A 16763-nucleotide genomic window follows, 5' to 3' on the forward strand; every position below is an offset into this window, starting at 1 on the left:
CATGTTGACAAGAAAACACAAGGTCACATGATGTCAAGCCCTGGAGGAGTCTCTTAATCAAAGGTGGTAGGTGTGAAACTAAAGAAGGTGAACTAGCTCAAAGAAGCCTGTCGATGCATCTCAGCAGAGATAAAGACTGAAAGAATGAAACAGCACAGGTACAGTAGAAAAATATTTAATTATAGTCAACACATAATAAAGACTGAAATGCTGTGATATTACAACGAAACACTTTTTCTTGTTACAGAATCTCCCTTAAACAAGAATTTTGACCTCTTACTCTTCTGCTGTCCTTGTCGGGCCAATGATTGACTAATAATTGAGCTGTACTGTTTGTCCTCCTGACATGCCAAAAGGAACCCAATAGTGTACCAGGAGGTATCTCTGTGTTTTAGTCGACTATAAGCTGCTAGTATTAAGGGTCTCAACATGGACCTGTACAAAGCAGCTTTCCTCCTGGCAGCCTTGATCTGCACCGGTAAGATATCATCTTTGTTTGATACTGATGAATATATCTGAAATTGTGTAATTTATATAAAATGTATATAAAAAGAGAGAAAGAGTGTGCTTAGCTTCATTGTGAGAGCACCGCGTCAAAACTGTTCAAGGCCCTTTCATTACTGTTTCACCATTCAATCACGGCCGGGATGTATTAAGAGACACGTCTGCAAAAAAAAAAACAAAAAACAACAATTTAGTAGACTCTCCACATAAGACGCAGATTAAAAATTAACAAAAAAGTAGCTGATGTGATTCATTTAACTTTATGATTCAGATCATTAAATTGCCTTCAGCTCGTGTCATCTATTCAAAACTAAACCTGAAGTCTGGACCTTATTGACACAAGGAATTTGATAAATTCAGGCTTAGATGTCCAGTGCATGATGTAATTTCATGCACTGGAATGGAATTTTTGCTTCTTTATTTACATTGTTTATCAAGATGGTTTGCTAATAAAGCTAGCTGAAGGCTAAATCAGTAAAATACAACATAATGACTGGTCAATTTTGGTTCCTCTTATTCAGATGACGCAAATTGTCAGTGCAACCTTGACTGTCTGGACAAAATGCACTGGACCAATAGAAATAACAAATGGAAGCTAATAGGAGCAAACAAATCCACGGTGTCTCGAGTGCTTTTGACAACCTTAACTTCTCTCTTTGATTGCACCATCTCCTGTGAGATTTAAAATCTAACATATATATTAGCTATGGTGTACCACAGGGCTCAATCTTGGTACCTACAGTGTTCTTTTTCTTTATTTTTATGCCAATAATTCATTCTACAGTCATAAGATACAATATAAATGTATTGTTATGCAGATGATACACAGTTTTACATACTTAAGAAGCTGAATGTTAGTCCAAAACGCCATGCCAGAAAACCAATTAAAACAATATATTGTTTGTAAATTACAGTTTGAGAGCAGTAAATATACTGTGACTTATTGTTTTTCTGCTGTGTTGTGTCCTTGATATCTGTTATTCGTCTGTGAGTGGAAAGCTCACAGTTGCAAACGCCGACTTCCCAGCACACCGTTATTTAACTGTTACAAATTTGGATGACACAATTCTTCACTATTACTCAATTCCTTTGGTGTCTCGGAAACAGGATTTATTTATTTATTTATTTTTTATGAACAGATTTAATATTTGTAGAATTATCAAAGCAACAGATTATTGTAGTGCATCAGTTGAAGTCTGATTTTAAACCTGAAGACTATAATTCAGCAAATTGTCTTTTTGTGGGGCAAATAACATCTTTTTCAAAAATGTTTGATTCACTAATAAAGGCCTGATCAGATTAAACTGTTAAAGGAATATAAACATTTTATTATCCCCCTTCCAACTATATATAGTATGTATAATATCCATATGTATGTTTGTGTATGTATACCAATTTGCAGGAAAACTAATCTCTTCTTTTAAGATTATAGTTTAAACTATTTAATGCCCAGTCAGTAGCTGCTTTCTCTACTGACTCCTCACTCAGAGAACTGTGGTTACACATGGTTACAAGTACATTTTTGTTACATTATTTTTCTCTGTAATAACTTAATACTTTGTTGATTCCTTTACTATACTACCTATTTACTGCTGATTTACTTTATGTATTAAACAAAAAAAACTCGAGACCCAGATTTAAGCCAGAGTGGCTTTAATTCATACAGAAAACTCTATTCCACGTGTTTTGTATTTGACCTTAAAAGAATGTTTTTGTCTCTGACTCCAGTTGGTGGCACTGACGTGGACGGCTACTCCAAAACTGAGGGGGCATGGATTATCTCGCTGAATAAAAGACTCTATTCAGCCAACACTGTGACTGATTGTGCCGCTAAATGTGACTCTGAACCATCCTTCACATGCAGGTAGGTTCACACTTCACACTTCACACTTTTTTTCGATGTCAACATCAAAGCCTGACATCGGCTTTATTTTCACAGGTCTTTCTTATTTGTTGAAAAGGATCAAGAGTGTTGGACAGCAGCGGCAAACTCAAAAACAGAGTCTGTCCTGCGCAGAAGCAGCGCAGTTTTATACGAAAAAAATGGTAAGTCCTTTTTTTTTTCAATACATTTTTCGTTCTGGTTTACGTTTACATGATATTTGTTTGTTTTATTTGCAATGTGGTTTAATGTTTAGCCCGTGTTACATCATCAAATGATGTTTGGACTGTGTCTGCAAACACAGTCAATCAAGTTTTAGGGATAAAAACGGATTCTTTCAATGAACTGTCTGATTGATTTGTTTAGCATTTAGTATTTGCAGCGTTGCACTCAGCAGTGTGCTATACAGTGAATGGCTAAACAAGCGTGCCATCTAAATTTGATGTATTGAAATGCTGATATAGTCCTCTGGTGAATATTGTTTTGTTTTGTTTTGTCTAGAGTATCTCCTGGAGTGTGTAAATGGAATAGGAACAGATTACAGAGGAACAAAGACCAAAACAAAATCGGCAAAGCTGTGTCAGAGATGGGAAGCAAAATTCCCACACAGGCCCAAGTATATATTTATATATTGTCATTTCATTTTACATATCACTTTGTGGTTTTTTTTTTGGTATTTTTTTTTTAACAATGTGTCTGCTACAGTGTCACACCGCAGAGCAACCCTCGGGCAGACCTGGAGTCGAACTTCTGTAGAAACCCCGATGGGGACAGCGGAGGACCCTGGTGCTACACCACTGACCCCAGCATCCGCTGGGAGCATTGCAATGTATCCAGCTGCACTGGTATGATTCAGTTATCTGTGTTTGTACCATTGCCAAGGCACAGAAACAATGCGTGGCTGTAGATAATAGAGACAACACGGCAGAGGAAATAGCGTGACGTGTCTTTGCCCGATCTTTTACAGAGGAGTGTATACACTGCAGCGGAGAGGACTACAGAGGAAAAATCTCCACCACTGAAAATGGCTTCACTTGCCAACGATGGGACTCCCAGAAACCTCACAACCACGGCTACAATCCCAGCGCGTAAGACTGCATAAACTGAACTTTCAGGATTTAATAAGGTTTATTAAACCTATCCTGGAATTAAAATACATGTTCGAGACGCTGAACCGAAGTATAAATACTTATTTTTCTGCTTTCTACAGTCTTCCAGAGAAATATCTTGAGGCGAACTACTGCAGGAACCCAGATGGAGATCCCCGGCCCTGGTGCTTCACCACCAGCCCGTCCAAACGATGGGACTTCTGCTCCATACCTCGCTGCAGTAAGTCCTCACATTTTTATAAGATGTATATCATAAAACCTACCAAGGTTTCCACCGTTGTGAATCAGGCACAGAACTATATATAATTCAAGGACTCTTTGTCTGTATGAATTTACAAATGTATGTTTGTCCTTTGCATATCTCAACAACGGTCCGTCCAATCTGCTTAAAACTTGGTCATTGTATTGCTGGAGACCCAAGGATGTGCACTGGCCAAATTTGGTGCAATTTGGACATGCGACACATTTGAAATTAATAAACTTTAATAAAAAGGCGACAGGCGCTCTGTACAGTGACGAGGGCGGAGTCGCGCCACACAGCCGCATTTCCAAAGAGCATCGCAGCTGACGTAGTCGAGCGTGTCTTCACCAATGTCCACTTGCAAGCTACACAGCAATACCATAAGCCAGGCAATCATACTGCCAACCAGGCAATTTTGAACGGGCACTGCAAGTGTAGAAAGAAAAATATTTGAAAAAGACAGATGGAAACCATAGATGAAGAGAGAATATGCTCGACTTGTTTTTTCTACCCGACAACTAATCCAACCTGTGTTCTGTCCAAAGCGTCTGAGCCTCCCACCATCGTCCCAGAGATGACCTGTGTTACCGGTGAAGGTGGAGCGTACCGAGGCACAATTGCTGTGACCGAGTCTGGCAAAACATGCCAGAGCTGGTCGGTTCAGACGCCACATAAACACAACCGCACCCCAGACAACTACCCCTGCAAGTAAGGAGCCGAACCTGGGAACAACGTCTACCCTCACTGACAAAAATGAAAACGTAAAAAAAAAAAAAAGGGCTTTATGGGCTTTATATTTTGGCAATAATCATTGTGTTCTCTCTCTTTTTTTTTTTAATCAGAAGCTTGGATAATAACTACTGTCGTAACCCCGACAATGAGAGGATGCCTTGGTGTTACACGACTGACTCTGAAACTCGCTGGGAGTACTGCAGGGTGCCGCGCTGTGGTGATGAACCTGGACCAGGTACAAGGGCGTCTACTTTAAAAACAGCAAAACATAGTAGTGATGTATTAAATACTTGCTCAGCAGAATTCTGTAATTTGACCATTTACTTTGAAGAAATAGAAAATCTGCAAAGTAAGGGTAAAGAACAGGGCAAATAAATAATTTGTTGTATGAGCAAATAAAAAACTAGTTTTAAGTGTTGATGGAGTTAATTACAAATAATCTGACATACTTCCTGTCTCTTGCTGCAGATGATCCAGTGATCCCCCCAGATGAGGAAGACTGCTACGAGGGGAATGGGTCCAGTTATCGGGGCATAACGTCGGAGACAATCAGTGGGAAAAAATGTCAACACTGGAGCTCCATGACTCCTCATAACCATAACAAAACTCCACGGGCCTTCCCCACTGCGTGAGCATGAAATAATGGCAGCTAATGGATTTTTTTATACAGCAGATTTGTAAAATGACCAAACAAGTTTATTAGTTATGCCCTCAAAGAATCTGAATTTCCACCATAGTGGACTTTTTTGACAAGTGCAAAAACGGAAAGTCAAATTTTATCAACATTATTTTTTTACTACACTTCACACTGTGAAACCACAAAGAAAGATAGGCTTCTGTTAGGAAACCATTAATGGGCACAATGGGCCTGTGAGATGGATTTACCATAGACCTAGGTATTTTTGGAAGTCGTATAACACAGGAAAACATGGAATTTCACGAGTTGAAAAATATGAAAGTACAATCTATCCAGTTATTTTATTAAGACTCACAGACAAAACACTTGTTGTTTTGGTGTGTAGCTGTACCTTCAGTATTACGCCACCCTCATCAATAGTCTCATCAGATTAGGTTTATATTATAGTGGGCTTCTGCAAACATCTTTCCTGAAGTTCCTGGTCTTCTTTTTCAACAGGGACCTTAAAAGGAATCTGTGCAGGAACCCGGACGGAGACCGGAGTCCCTGGTGTTACACCACAGACCCCAAAGTCCGCTGGGAGTACTGCAACTTGGAGAAATGCCCCACCAATCCTGCAGGAGCAGCAACCATCAAGCCTCCCAAATCCCCGGCGCCTACCCAGACCTCAGCAGAGAGAGGTGAATCTACACTTTACATGTCTGTCTGTCGCATTTGTTTGATCCTTCATTCACCCTGTTGGTGTCTCGGATGCCGTCTCAGACTGTAAGATTGGAAGTGGAAGTACGTACCGAGGTCCGACCTCCATCACGATACTGGGGGTGACTTGCCAGGCGTGGAGTGCTCAAAGTCCTCACCAACACAACAGCTTCACCCCACAAACTCACCCCACTAAGGGTCTGGACAGTAATGTAAGAGTGCATCTACTTGTTCGCGTAAGGACATAACATTTTTTTTCTTTTCTAGCTCTCTGATTCTTTGCTTATCTCTACTTTCAGAGCTGCAGAAATCCAGACAGTGACGTGAACGGACCTTGGTGCTACACTACCGACAGGAACAAGAAATGGGACTACTGCCAGATCCCGGACTGTGGTATGTGAGCACGGCTGAATTTTGTGCTATTTAACCACCCCGCACAATTTGGTTCAGATGTTCATGATTCCCAGAGGAATAATCCTGCTATTCTATCCGATCAACCTAGTCTCCTAAAACGTTTATGCTCTTGGTCTTGTTGACTGATAAGAAATCAAACAAACTCTATGCTTTTGTTTCACTGCTCTTGTGAGAACTGTGAACTTTCTCTGTAGCTGGACTGGAATGTGGGACGCCAGTCACCAAACCAAAGCGCTGTTTTGGTCGTATCGTTGGCGGCTGTGTGTCTAAACCTCACTCGTGGCCCTGGCAGATCAGCCTCAGGACCCAGTGAGTAGACCAATAAGTAACGTATGACTCTCTGCATTTATAAAATATGATATAAAGCCTTATATAATATTTTGTTTTCAAAGGAAAATACTATGTTTTTACTGAAGCCAACAATTAGCCAGTGTCTTCAAATTCATAGTAAAACCGTTTAGAAATTAAATTAAGCGTACAGTCAAAATAAGGGTCCGACTTTTGCACCAAAAGTACAGAAGACATCAAAGACATTACATTTAACAAATACAGAATGTTGTTGTTGTTGGAGTTGCATATAAACATAAGCAAATAATCAATATAAAATAATATAACACATCAGAGACAGCTAATATGTTATTTTTGTTTTCCTTTCACATTTTGCTTTTGTTGCTTCTTAATGTTTTAAATGTATTTTTGTATCCCTCTTTAAAATACATACAAAATATATACATCTTTAAAGAAATAAATATCTGACACTCACCTGTTTTTTTTTTTTTTTATTTTTTTTTTTTATTAAATACACTTCTGTCTGCCTATTTTTCTTTCTATCAGTAGCGGAATCCATTTCTGTGGAGGAACCCTGATTCACCGTCAGTGGGTTCTTACTGCTGCACATTGTCTGGAGAGGTCAGAGCAGAGTGCTCATTAACACAATCTCAAAAATACATCCTGCCAATAACACAAACACTTGATAACTGGCGTGTGTGTGTTTATAAATGTCTTTTGCTGCAGTTCCAAGCGTCCTGCGTCCTATGCGGTAGTCCTGGGTGTCCACACAGAGAGAGCCAATGAGGCGTCGAAACAAGACAGGAGACTGGAGAAACTGGTGCTGGGACCCAATGGAGCTGACATCGCCCTGCTCAAACTAGAAGTGTCAGTACAGGTCTACTTTTCCTAACAGCACTAATAATATTATAAATGGCTGTAAATAGACGATTCTGAGATGTTGTCCACAATGTGCTGAATGTTTACATTTATGCTTATCACTGTTGTCCACTGCTTGAACGAGTTGCAGCTCTTCTAATATCCCTGAAACTGATGTTTGTATGTTTGTTGTGTTTGTAGACCCGCGCTGATAAATGACAAAGTGCTGCCGGCTTGTCTGCCTGAAAAGGACTTCATCGTTGCCAGTGGAACCGAGTGCTACGTGACCGGCTGGGGCGAGACTCAAGGTGAGTCACATGGGCGTCAGCTCTCTTCGTGAGGACCAGTTGGAGAGTGAAGTTTTAAAAAAACAAACACAAAAAAACCTCTAATTACTCTTTAGATCTCTGTATGGACTTTTAATTGCAAAAATTGGTATTAGATATTTTTCAAGGTATTTCTTTATTGATTTAGCAAAATACAAAGCATTGTCCACTGGTAAAACTAAATATCAGACACTTTTTCATCGTCTTAAGCCAAAAGTAACTTTATTCATCACATTTGTTGCTTTCTAACTGATTATACACAAACTAAACTCATCTACACGCTTTAAAAATTCAACAGTAAGCTGGGTGACATAGAAAACAATCAGGGAGTGTTTCCCACTGGTGCTGCATTACAACACATCTCCGAAATCCTGTGGTGATGATTGTATTGTTACGATGAAGAGGGTAATTGGAGTTATCGTGTTGCAGGTACGGGAGGTGACGGCATCCTCAAGGAAGCTGGTTTCCCCGTGATCGAGAACAAGATCTGCAACCGTCCATCCTACCTGAACGGCCGAGTCAAAAGCCACGAGATGTGTGCCGGAAATATCGAGGGAGGAACAGACAGCTGTCAGGTATGAAAAAGTCCCCAAAAAATAAAGTACTACAGTGTTTGTGTTGTGCATTGCCGTCTGCCTCGGTCTCTTTTTATATTTTTTTATAACAGTGTTGTTGTTTTTTTATACTATCTGTAAGTTTGAGTCATTTTCTAGGAACTTTTCAGGGAATGAATCTATAATTTGATACCACTTCTAGAGAAAATGTCCTGCTTTGATCTTTTTTTTAAGTCTAGTTTTGGCATCAAAACGATAAATACAATTTTAAAATAATGTGTGTTTTCTCTCTGCAGGGTGACAGCGGCGGCCCTCTGGTGTGTTATGCCCAAAACAGGTATGTCCTGCAGGGCGTGACGTCATGGGGTTTGGGATGCGCCAACGCCATGAAACCTGGCGTTTATGCTCGAACCTCGAAGTTTGTCGACTGGATAGAAAGAACCATCAAAGCTAATTAACCTTCAAATGTCACCAGGCGCTGGAAGTAACTCATCATCGTAGGGCTTTTTTTGAAGATGTTTTAAACATGTATGAACTGTTCTGCTCGGACTCAGGTTTGCAGGCCGGTTTTTATCTGATGTTATTGTTTCATTTAATTATAATTGAAATAGATTAAGCACAGTATATCCACGGTTTTAGGATGTAAAGGTCTGTTTTCTTTAAGAGCTGGAAAAAAAACGTATTACAAAGGAAACTGGGAAATTACACTTTATAGAAAATGCGTAAACAAACAAAACAACTACTTCCTTGTTTTTAAGCTGAGTGAGTAAAAATATAAGATAATCACACAGTTGTTTCCTTGTTTGTCGGATCTGCTTTTAAAAGTTTCTTCATTTGTCGATTCTCCTTTTTCCTGAAGAAAAGAAAAACATTTTTTAACTGGATATGAAGTGTATTCTGCTGTTAAACCTGTGGATAAGGCATCAAAATAAAAATGCATTAAATAAAGTTCAGCTGACTTTTGCTTAGATCATTTTCTGTACCTGCGTGTCTGAAATCGTCACTTAATTTAGATATTTAGTCTAAATAACTACAAAAGTAAACTTGAAGCTTGAAGAATCATCAAATACAAAATTTAATGCATTAACAGTATATACGTTATAGATAATGGTAGAGTTATTTACCCTCGTTGATATAAAATACGGACAAAAGAACAAGTTAATATAATGCAGCATCCTTCAAAATGATCGGTTGAATCACCCACCTTTTTGCAATGGTTTTAATTAAGGTTGAACATTATAACCTTCATGAAGGTTGAATTTACTGAAGGACTGTTGTATGAGACTCCAGTTGTTTAGGTTTAGGTGTACCTAATCGTGGGCGTAACTACAATAAATTCTCATAAATATTCATAAAACCACCCGTATATATATTATCCCAACAGAAAACTGAAGCTGTGGAGGCAAATGTCATTTAAACCCCTTCTATGTTCATACCATGATTTCTCTCTTGTATTTAATAAACTCGTGCCTGAGTGTGTTTTAACTGAGAGCTGAGAAAATTCTTACCAATCAGGGACCTCGATATCATCGATGGTGTCAGGAAGAGGAGCTCCTCTTGTTTCAGGCAGCAGCAATACCAAACCTCCAGCTATGAACGCCAGGGCTCCTGAACCATGAATATACAAAGAGCTTAGCAAATATTTTCATAATAATGTTTGGATTTTGGACAGCGTAAACTATTTGAAGACGTTACTTTTGCCAGGGGTAACTGGATGGATACGACTTTTTTAAATCAACAAATTATTGATTGATTAGTGAAGGAAAGAAACAGCAGTGCACTTTATATGATTTTAGGGTACCGTTGTAACGCATGTTTTCTTGTGTTATAAACAACCACAGAATTTTAATTACAACTGAATCCTCGTACAATCTTTATCTACTTAGCTGCGAGGTAGAAGATAAATGCTAATGACAACTAAGTATAGCTAAAGTCGTAGAGAAAACAGAAACCAATAAGAAGCTCATATTGTTTTTATTTTTATATGTAGATTTACCTAAAATATTATTTGTAAAATGATCTAAAAATATTTTTAGAAAAACACACTGTGTACCCATAAATGTGAACAAACATATTGAATGCATTAACGTCCTCATGAAATACTTAGAGCTGACTTTTTTGGATGTGCAAATTATTACAACTTGAAATGGCTCTCGGCTAACTCAATGGTCAATTATGTCAGAAATGAAAACAACGTAGGCCTATTTTAGGGCTATTGCCTTTAATGACTGAAAATTGTACTGTTTCTACCAGCATCTGGACAGCCTTCTGTCTATGATCTGTGACAATAACTGAGAATCAGCCTTTAGAGGCATGAAATTGAAATTTTCAAAACCCATGTCCCTGTCACACAGTTTTGCTAAAAACCTTCAAACTACTCTTTTTTTTCAGCTTTACAAATCTAACTAGCCTAGCTTAGCAGGGTAGCAGTAACTGGCCTCAGGAGCCTGTGACTCTTGTGAAATCCATGTGAGTTGTTGTAGTTAAATACCGTTACATATTTACACGTCTGATTACGACAAATAATCAGCCTACGAGAGTTTTTGGGAGTTTATATATGTTACATAAGAGACATTTGCATAGCATAGCGGCCTTCTTGAACATAATAGTAGAGATGCGACCAATATTAGGAGCCAATCGTTAAAAGTTGAAAAATTTACCGAAGATGATGAGTGGCAGCTCCAACCAAATGGCGGCCAGTCTGTAGAGCAGGAAGGGAGACACGATGCCTCCGATATCACACAGACTGGAACAAACAGACACTCCCAGGTTCCTGTATGCGGTAAAAATGTTTGACAGTTTAACGTGAGTTGTAACGCGTTTCAACGTATTCTGTGTGTTGGCAATAATCTCAAAGTAAACCTGCTTCCATTTGGCTTTAGTAGAGTCATAAAGAAGTTTTCTGGGTAGTAAATTTTTTTATATATACGTCACTCTGGTCTTTACCTGACGAATGTCGGGTAGAGCTCGGTGTTAACAAACACCACCATCTCGAAGGCCATGGTGATCCCCAACCGACCGATACAGGCCACAACCGTCTTGAACCAGAACATGCCTAAAGTGGATGGAAATGCAGCATCAGCAGTTTTTTTATGATCTTTTCCGTGTCTCAACCAACGATTAAAACTCACTGTCAGGAATGAAGGCCGCGGTGACGCAGGAAGCTCCGGCCACGATGTTGGCGGCGGCGAAGGGGAGGCGCCGGCCGATGCGCTCGATGGTGAGGAGGATGAGGAAGGCGGCGGGGAACTCGACCAAGCCGGAGATGAGGAAGTCGATGTAGACATTTCCTCCCGTTATCCCCACTCGCATGATGAGGCCCTGATAAACCACAGCGCTGGTGAACCTACAGAGTACAAACGCAAAGATTTAAAATCTCTTCTGCGTGTAGGCTAGGCTTAGTCGACAGTATTTGGGATTTCTAGCGAGTCTTACCAGTTGAACATGAGGATTAAAGTATGTTTTCTCATTTTTTGAGTTCTAAACAGGTCCAGCAGAGAAGCAGTGGTGCACTCACCCTCATCATCAGTCAGTTTCTGGAACATGAAGCGGTTGTTAAACACAAGATTAAGAAATAACACAGTGATGCAGCAAAACCGCAGTTCTTAATATATTTCTCTTCTAGGAGTACTGAGATATCGAAGGGTAACGTGATTTTGTGTATTTTTGTGAAATCCAAAAAATTCCATGAAAATACCAAAACCAGCAATGAATTGACTCTATCGAGATCCAAGGCACTATTTTTGGGCATTTTTTGGTTGTACCAAATTTTGGTCTTGGTTTGTCGTGTATGATCTGAGGCACCTTTTATTCATATTTTAGACGACATACTAAAGTCTTAAGTATTTAGAAAAAAATTTGCCGAAAAAAAATGTCATGCTATAGTGTGACTTTTTGGTGATTTTTGTGTCGATGAAAACGTAATTCAAAAGTACGACTGTTTCGATGACATACTATGGTATGACTTTTTCTTCATATTTTAGACAACATACTAAAGTATTAAGTATTTTAAATATTTTTGGGCCAAAAAAAAGTCATACTATAGTATGACATTTTTTGTGATTTTTGTGTCGATGAAAAAGTTATGCTATAGTACGACTGTTTCGACGACATACTATGGTATGACTTTTTCTTCATATTGTAGACGACATACTAAAGTATTAAGTCTTTTCAATTTTTTTGGGCCAAAAAAAAAGTCATACTATAGTAAGACATTTTTGGTGATTTTTGTGTCGATGAAAAAGTTATGCTATAGTACGACTGTTTCGACGACATACTATGGTATGACTTTTTCTTCATATTTTAGACAACATACTAAAGTATTAAGTATTTTAAATATTTTTGGGCCAAAAAAAAAGTCATACTATAGTATGACATTTTTTGTGATTTTTGTGTCGATGAAAAAGTTATGCTATAGTACGACTGTTTCGACGACATACTATGGTATGACTTTTTCTTCATATTTTAGACAACATACTAAAGTATTAAGTATTTTAAATATTTTTGGGCCAAAAAAAAAGTCATACTATAGTATGACATTTTTTAGTGATTTTTGTGTTGATGAAAAAGTTATGCTATAGTACGACTGTTTCGACGACATACTATGGTATGACTTTTTCTTCATATTGTAGACGACATACTAAAGTATTAAGTCTTTTCAATTTTTTGGGCCAAAAAAAAAGTCATTCTATAGTATGACATATTTTGTGATTTTTGTGTCGATGAAAAAGTTATGCTATAGTACGACTGTTTCGACGACATACTACGGTATGACTTTTTCTTCATATTTTAGACGACATACTAAAGTATTAAGTCTTTTCAATTTTTTTGGGCCAAAAAAAAAGTCATACTATAGTATGACATTTTTTGTGATTTTTGTGTCGATGAAAAAGTTATGCTATAGTACGACTGTTTCGACGACATACTACGGTATGACTTTTTCTTCATATTTTAGACAAAATACTAAAGTATTAAGTATTTTAAATATTTTTGGGCCAAAAAAAAAGTCATACTATAGTATGACATTTTTTGTGATTTTTGTGTCGATGAAAAAGCTATGCTATAGTACGACTGTTTCGACGACATACTATGGTATGACTTTTTCTTCATATTTTAGACAACATACTAAAGTATTAAGCATTTTAAATATTTTTGGGCCAAAAAAAAAGTCATACTATAGTATGACATTTTTTGTGATTTTTGTGTCGATGAAAAAGTTATGCTATAGTACGACTGTTTCGACGACATACTATGGTATGACTTTTTCTTCATATTTTAGACAACATACTAAAGTATTAAGTATTTTAAATATTTTTGGGCCAAAAAAAAAGTCATACTATAGTTTGACATTTTTTAGTGATTTTTGTGTTGATGAAAAAGCTATGCTATAGTACGACTGTTTCGACGACATACTATGGTATGACTTTTTCTTCATATTGTAGACGACATACTAAAGTATTAAGTCTTTTCAATTTTTTGGGCCAAAAAAAAAGTCATTCTATAGTATGACATATTTTGTGATTTTTGTGTCGATGAAAAAGTTATGCTATAGTACGACTGTTTCGACGACATACTACGGTATGACTTTTTCTTCATATTTTAGACGACATACTAAAGTATTAAGTCTTTTCAATGTTTTGGGCCAAAAAAAAAGTCATACTATAGTATGACATTTTTGGTGATTTTTGTGTCGATGAAAAAGTTATGCTATAGTACAACTGTTTCGACGACATACTATGGTATGACTTTTTCTTCATATTTTAGACAACATACTAAAGTATTAAGTATTTTAAATATTTTTGGGCCAAAAAAAAAGTCATACTATAGTATGACATTTTTTGTGATTTTTGTGTCGATGAAAAAGTTATGCTATAGTACGACTGTTTCGACGACATACTACGGTATGACTTTTTCTTCATATTTTAGACAACATACTAAAGTATTAAGTATTTTAAATTTTTTTGGGCCAAAAAAAAGTCATACTATAGTATGACATTTTTTGTGATTTTTGTGTCGATGAAAAAGTTATGCTACAGTACGACTGTTTCGACGACATACTACGGTATGACTTTTTCTTCATATTTTAGACAACATACTAAAGTATTAAGTCTTTTCAATTTTTTGGGCCAAAAAAAAAGTCATACTATAGTATGACATTTTTTGTGATTTTTGTGTCGATGAAAAAGTTATGCTATAGTACGACTGTTTCAACGACATACTACGGTATGACTTTTTCTTCATATTTTAGACGACATACTAAAGTATTAAGTCTTTTCAATGTTTTGGGCCAAAAAAAAAGTCATACTATAGTATGACATTTTTGGTGATTTTTGTGTCGATGAAAAAGTTATGCTATAGTACAACTGTTTCGACGACATACTATGGTATGACTTTTTCTTCATATTTTAGACAACATACTAAAGTATTAAGTATTTTAAATATTTTTGGGCCAAAAAACAAGTCATACAACAGTATGACATTTTTTGTGATTTTTGTGTCGATGAAAAAGTTATGCTATAGTACGACTGTTTCGACGACATACTACGGTATGACTATTTCTTCATATTTTAGACGACATACTAAAGTATTAAGTCTTTTCAATTTTTTGGGCCAAAAAAAAAGTCATACTATAGTATGATATTTTTTGTGATTTTTGTGTCGATGAAAAAGTTATGCTATAGTACAACTGTTTCGACGACATACTACGGTATGACTTTTTCTTCATATTTTAGACAACATACTAAAGTATTAAGTATTTTATATTTTTTGGGCCAAAAAAAAAGTCATACTATAGTATGACATTTTTTGTGATTTTTGTGTCGATGAAAAAGTTATGCTATAGTACGACTGTTTCGACGACATACTATGGTATGACTTTTTCTTCATATTTTAGACAACATACTAAAGTATTAAGTATTTTAAATTTTTTTTTGGCCAAAAAAAAAGTCATACTATAGTATGACATTTTTTGTGATATTTGTGTCGATGAAAAAGTTATGCTATAGTACGACTGTTTCGACGACATACTACGGTATGACTTTTTCTTCATATTTTATACAACAAACTAAAGTATTAAGTATTTTAAATTTTTTTGGGCCAAAAAAAAAGTCATACTATAGTATGACATTTTTTGTGATTTTTGTGTCGATGAAAAAGTTATGCTACAGTACGACTGTTTCGACGACATACTACGGTATGACTTTTTCTTCATATTTTAGACAACATACTAAAGTATTAAGTCTTTTCAATTTATTGGGCCAAAAAAAAAGTCATACTATAGTATGACATTTTTTGTGATTTTTGTGTCGATGAAAAAGTTATGCTATAGTACGACTGTTTCGACGACATACTATGGTATGACTTTTTCTTCATATTTTAGACAACAAACTAAAGTATTAAGTATTTTAAATTTTTTTGGGACAAAAAAAAAGTCATACTATAGTATGACATTTTTTGTGATTTTTGTGTCGATGAAAAAGTTATGCTATAGTACAACTGTTTCGACGACATACTACGGTATGACTTTTTCTTCATATTTTAGACAACATACTAAAGTATTAAGTATTTTAAATTTTTTTGGGCCAAAAAAAAAGTCATACTATAGTATGACATTTTTTGTGATTTTTGTGTCGATGAAAAAGTTATGCTACAGTACGACTGTTTCGACGACATACTACGGTATGACTTTTTCTTCATATTTTAGACAACATACTAAAGTATTAAGTCTTTTCAATTTTTTGGGCCAAAAAAAAAGTCATACTATAGTATGACATTTTTGGTGATTTTTGTGTCGATGAAAAAGTTATGCTATAGTACAACTGTTTCGACGACATACAATGGTATGACATTTCTTCATATTTTAGACAACATACTAAAGTATTAAGTATTTTAAATTTTTTTGGGCCAAAAAAAAAGTCATACTATAGTATGACATTTTTTGTGATATTTGTGTCGATGAAAAAGTTATGCTATAGTACGACTGTTTCGACGACATACTACGGTATGACTTTTTCTTCATATTTTAGACAACAAACTAAAGTATTAAGTATTTTAAATTTTTTTGGGCCAAAAAAAAAGTCATACTATAGTATGACATTTTTGGTGATTTTTGTGTCGATGAAAAAGTTATGCTATAGTACAACTGTTTCGACGACATACTACGGTATGACTTTTTCATCATATTTTATACAACATACTAAAGTATTAAGTATTTTAAATATTTTTGGGCCAAAAAAAAAAGTCATACTATAGTATGACATTTTTGGTGATTTTTGTGTCGATGAAAAAGTTATGCTATAATACAACTGTTTCGACGACATACTACGGTATGACTTTTTCTTCATATTTTAGACAACATACTAAAGTATTAAGTATTTTAAATATTTTTGGGCCAAAAAACAAGTCATACTATAGTATGACATTTTTTGTGATTTTTGTGTCGATGAAAAAGTTATTCTATAGTACGACTGTTTCGACGACATACTACGGTATGACTTTTTCTTCATATTTTAGACAACATA

The 16763-nt window shown here is 36.3% G+C and overlaps 2 protein-coding genes across 2 annotated transcripts in view; one reads left to right on the top strand and one right to left on the bottom strand.

Annotated features, from left to right (window-relative positions):
- The first annotated feature begins 363 nt into the window (after positions 1 to 363).
- plg (plasminogen) lies at positions 364 to 9192 on the top strand. The gene is made up of 19 exons (XM_069172358.1): positions 364 to 478; positions 2233 to 2368; positions 2444 to 2550; positions 2888 to 3002; positions 3092 to 3231; positions 3354 to 3474; positions 3597 to 3715; positions 4282 to 4444; positions 4579 to 4703; positions 4937 to 5096; positions 5604 to 5785; positions 5868 to 6016; positions 6104 to 6197; positions 6413 to 6527; positions 7053 to 7127; positions 7233 to 7373; positions 7566 to 7672; positions 8120 to 8265; positions 8541 to 9192. The coding sequence occupies exons 1-19, from the start codon at positions 430 to 432 to the stop codon at positions 8700 to 8702; spliced, it is 2406 nt and encodes an 801-aa protein (XP_069028459.1). The 5' UTR covers positions 364 to 429; the 3' UTR covers positions 8703 to 9192.
- Positions 9010 to 16763, bottom strand: part of LOC138212109 (solute carrier family 22 member 2-like) — an 81191-nt gene continuing 73437 nt past the window's right edge. Inside the window, exons 7-12 of the mRNA XM_069172359.1 lie at positions 11680 to 11780; positions 11376 to 11590; positions 11191 to 11299; positions 10905 to 11017; positions 9753 to 9852; positions 9010 to 9097 (exon numbers count right to left, since the gene is read on the bottom strand). Of these exons, the coding sequence (XP_069028460.1) occupies positions 9028 to 9097; positions 9753 to 9852; positions 10905 to 11017; positions 11191 to 11299; positions 11376 to 11590; positions 11680 to 11780 (708 nt within the window). The 3' untranslated portion in view covers positions 9010 to 9027. The remainder of the gene's footprint in view (positions 9098 to 9752; positions 9853 to 10904; positions 11018 to 11190; positions 11300 to 11375; positions 11591 to 11679; positions 11781 to 16763) is intronic.

Source organism: Embiotoca jacksoni, unplaced genomic scaffold (genome assembly GCF_022577435.1).
Source record: "Embiotoca jacksoni isolate LCO1_2020_lvr unplaced genomic scaffold, fEmbJac1.0.p SCAF_52, whole genome shotgun sequence".
NCBI lineage: Eukaryota > Metazoa > Chordata > Actinopteri > Embiotocidae > Embiotoca > Embiotoca jacksoni.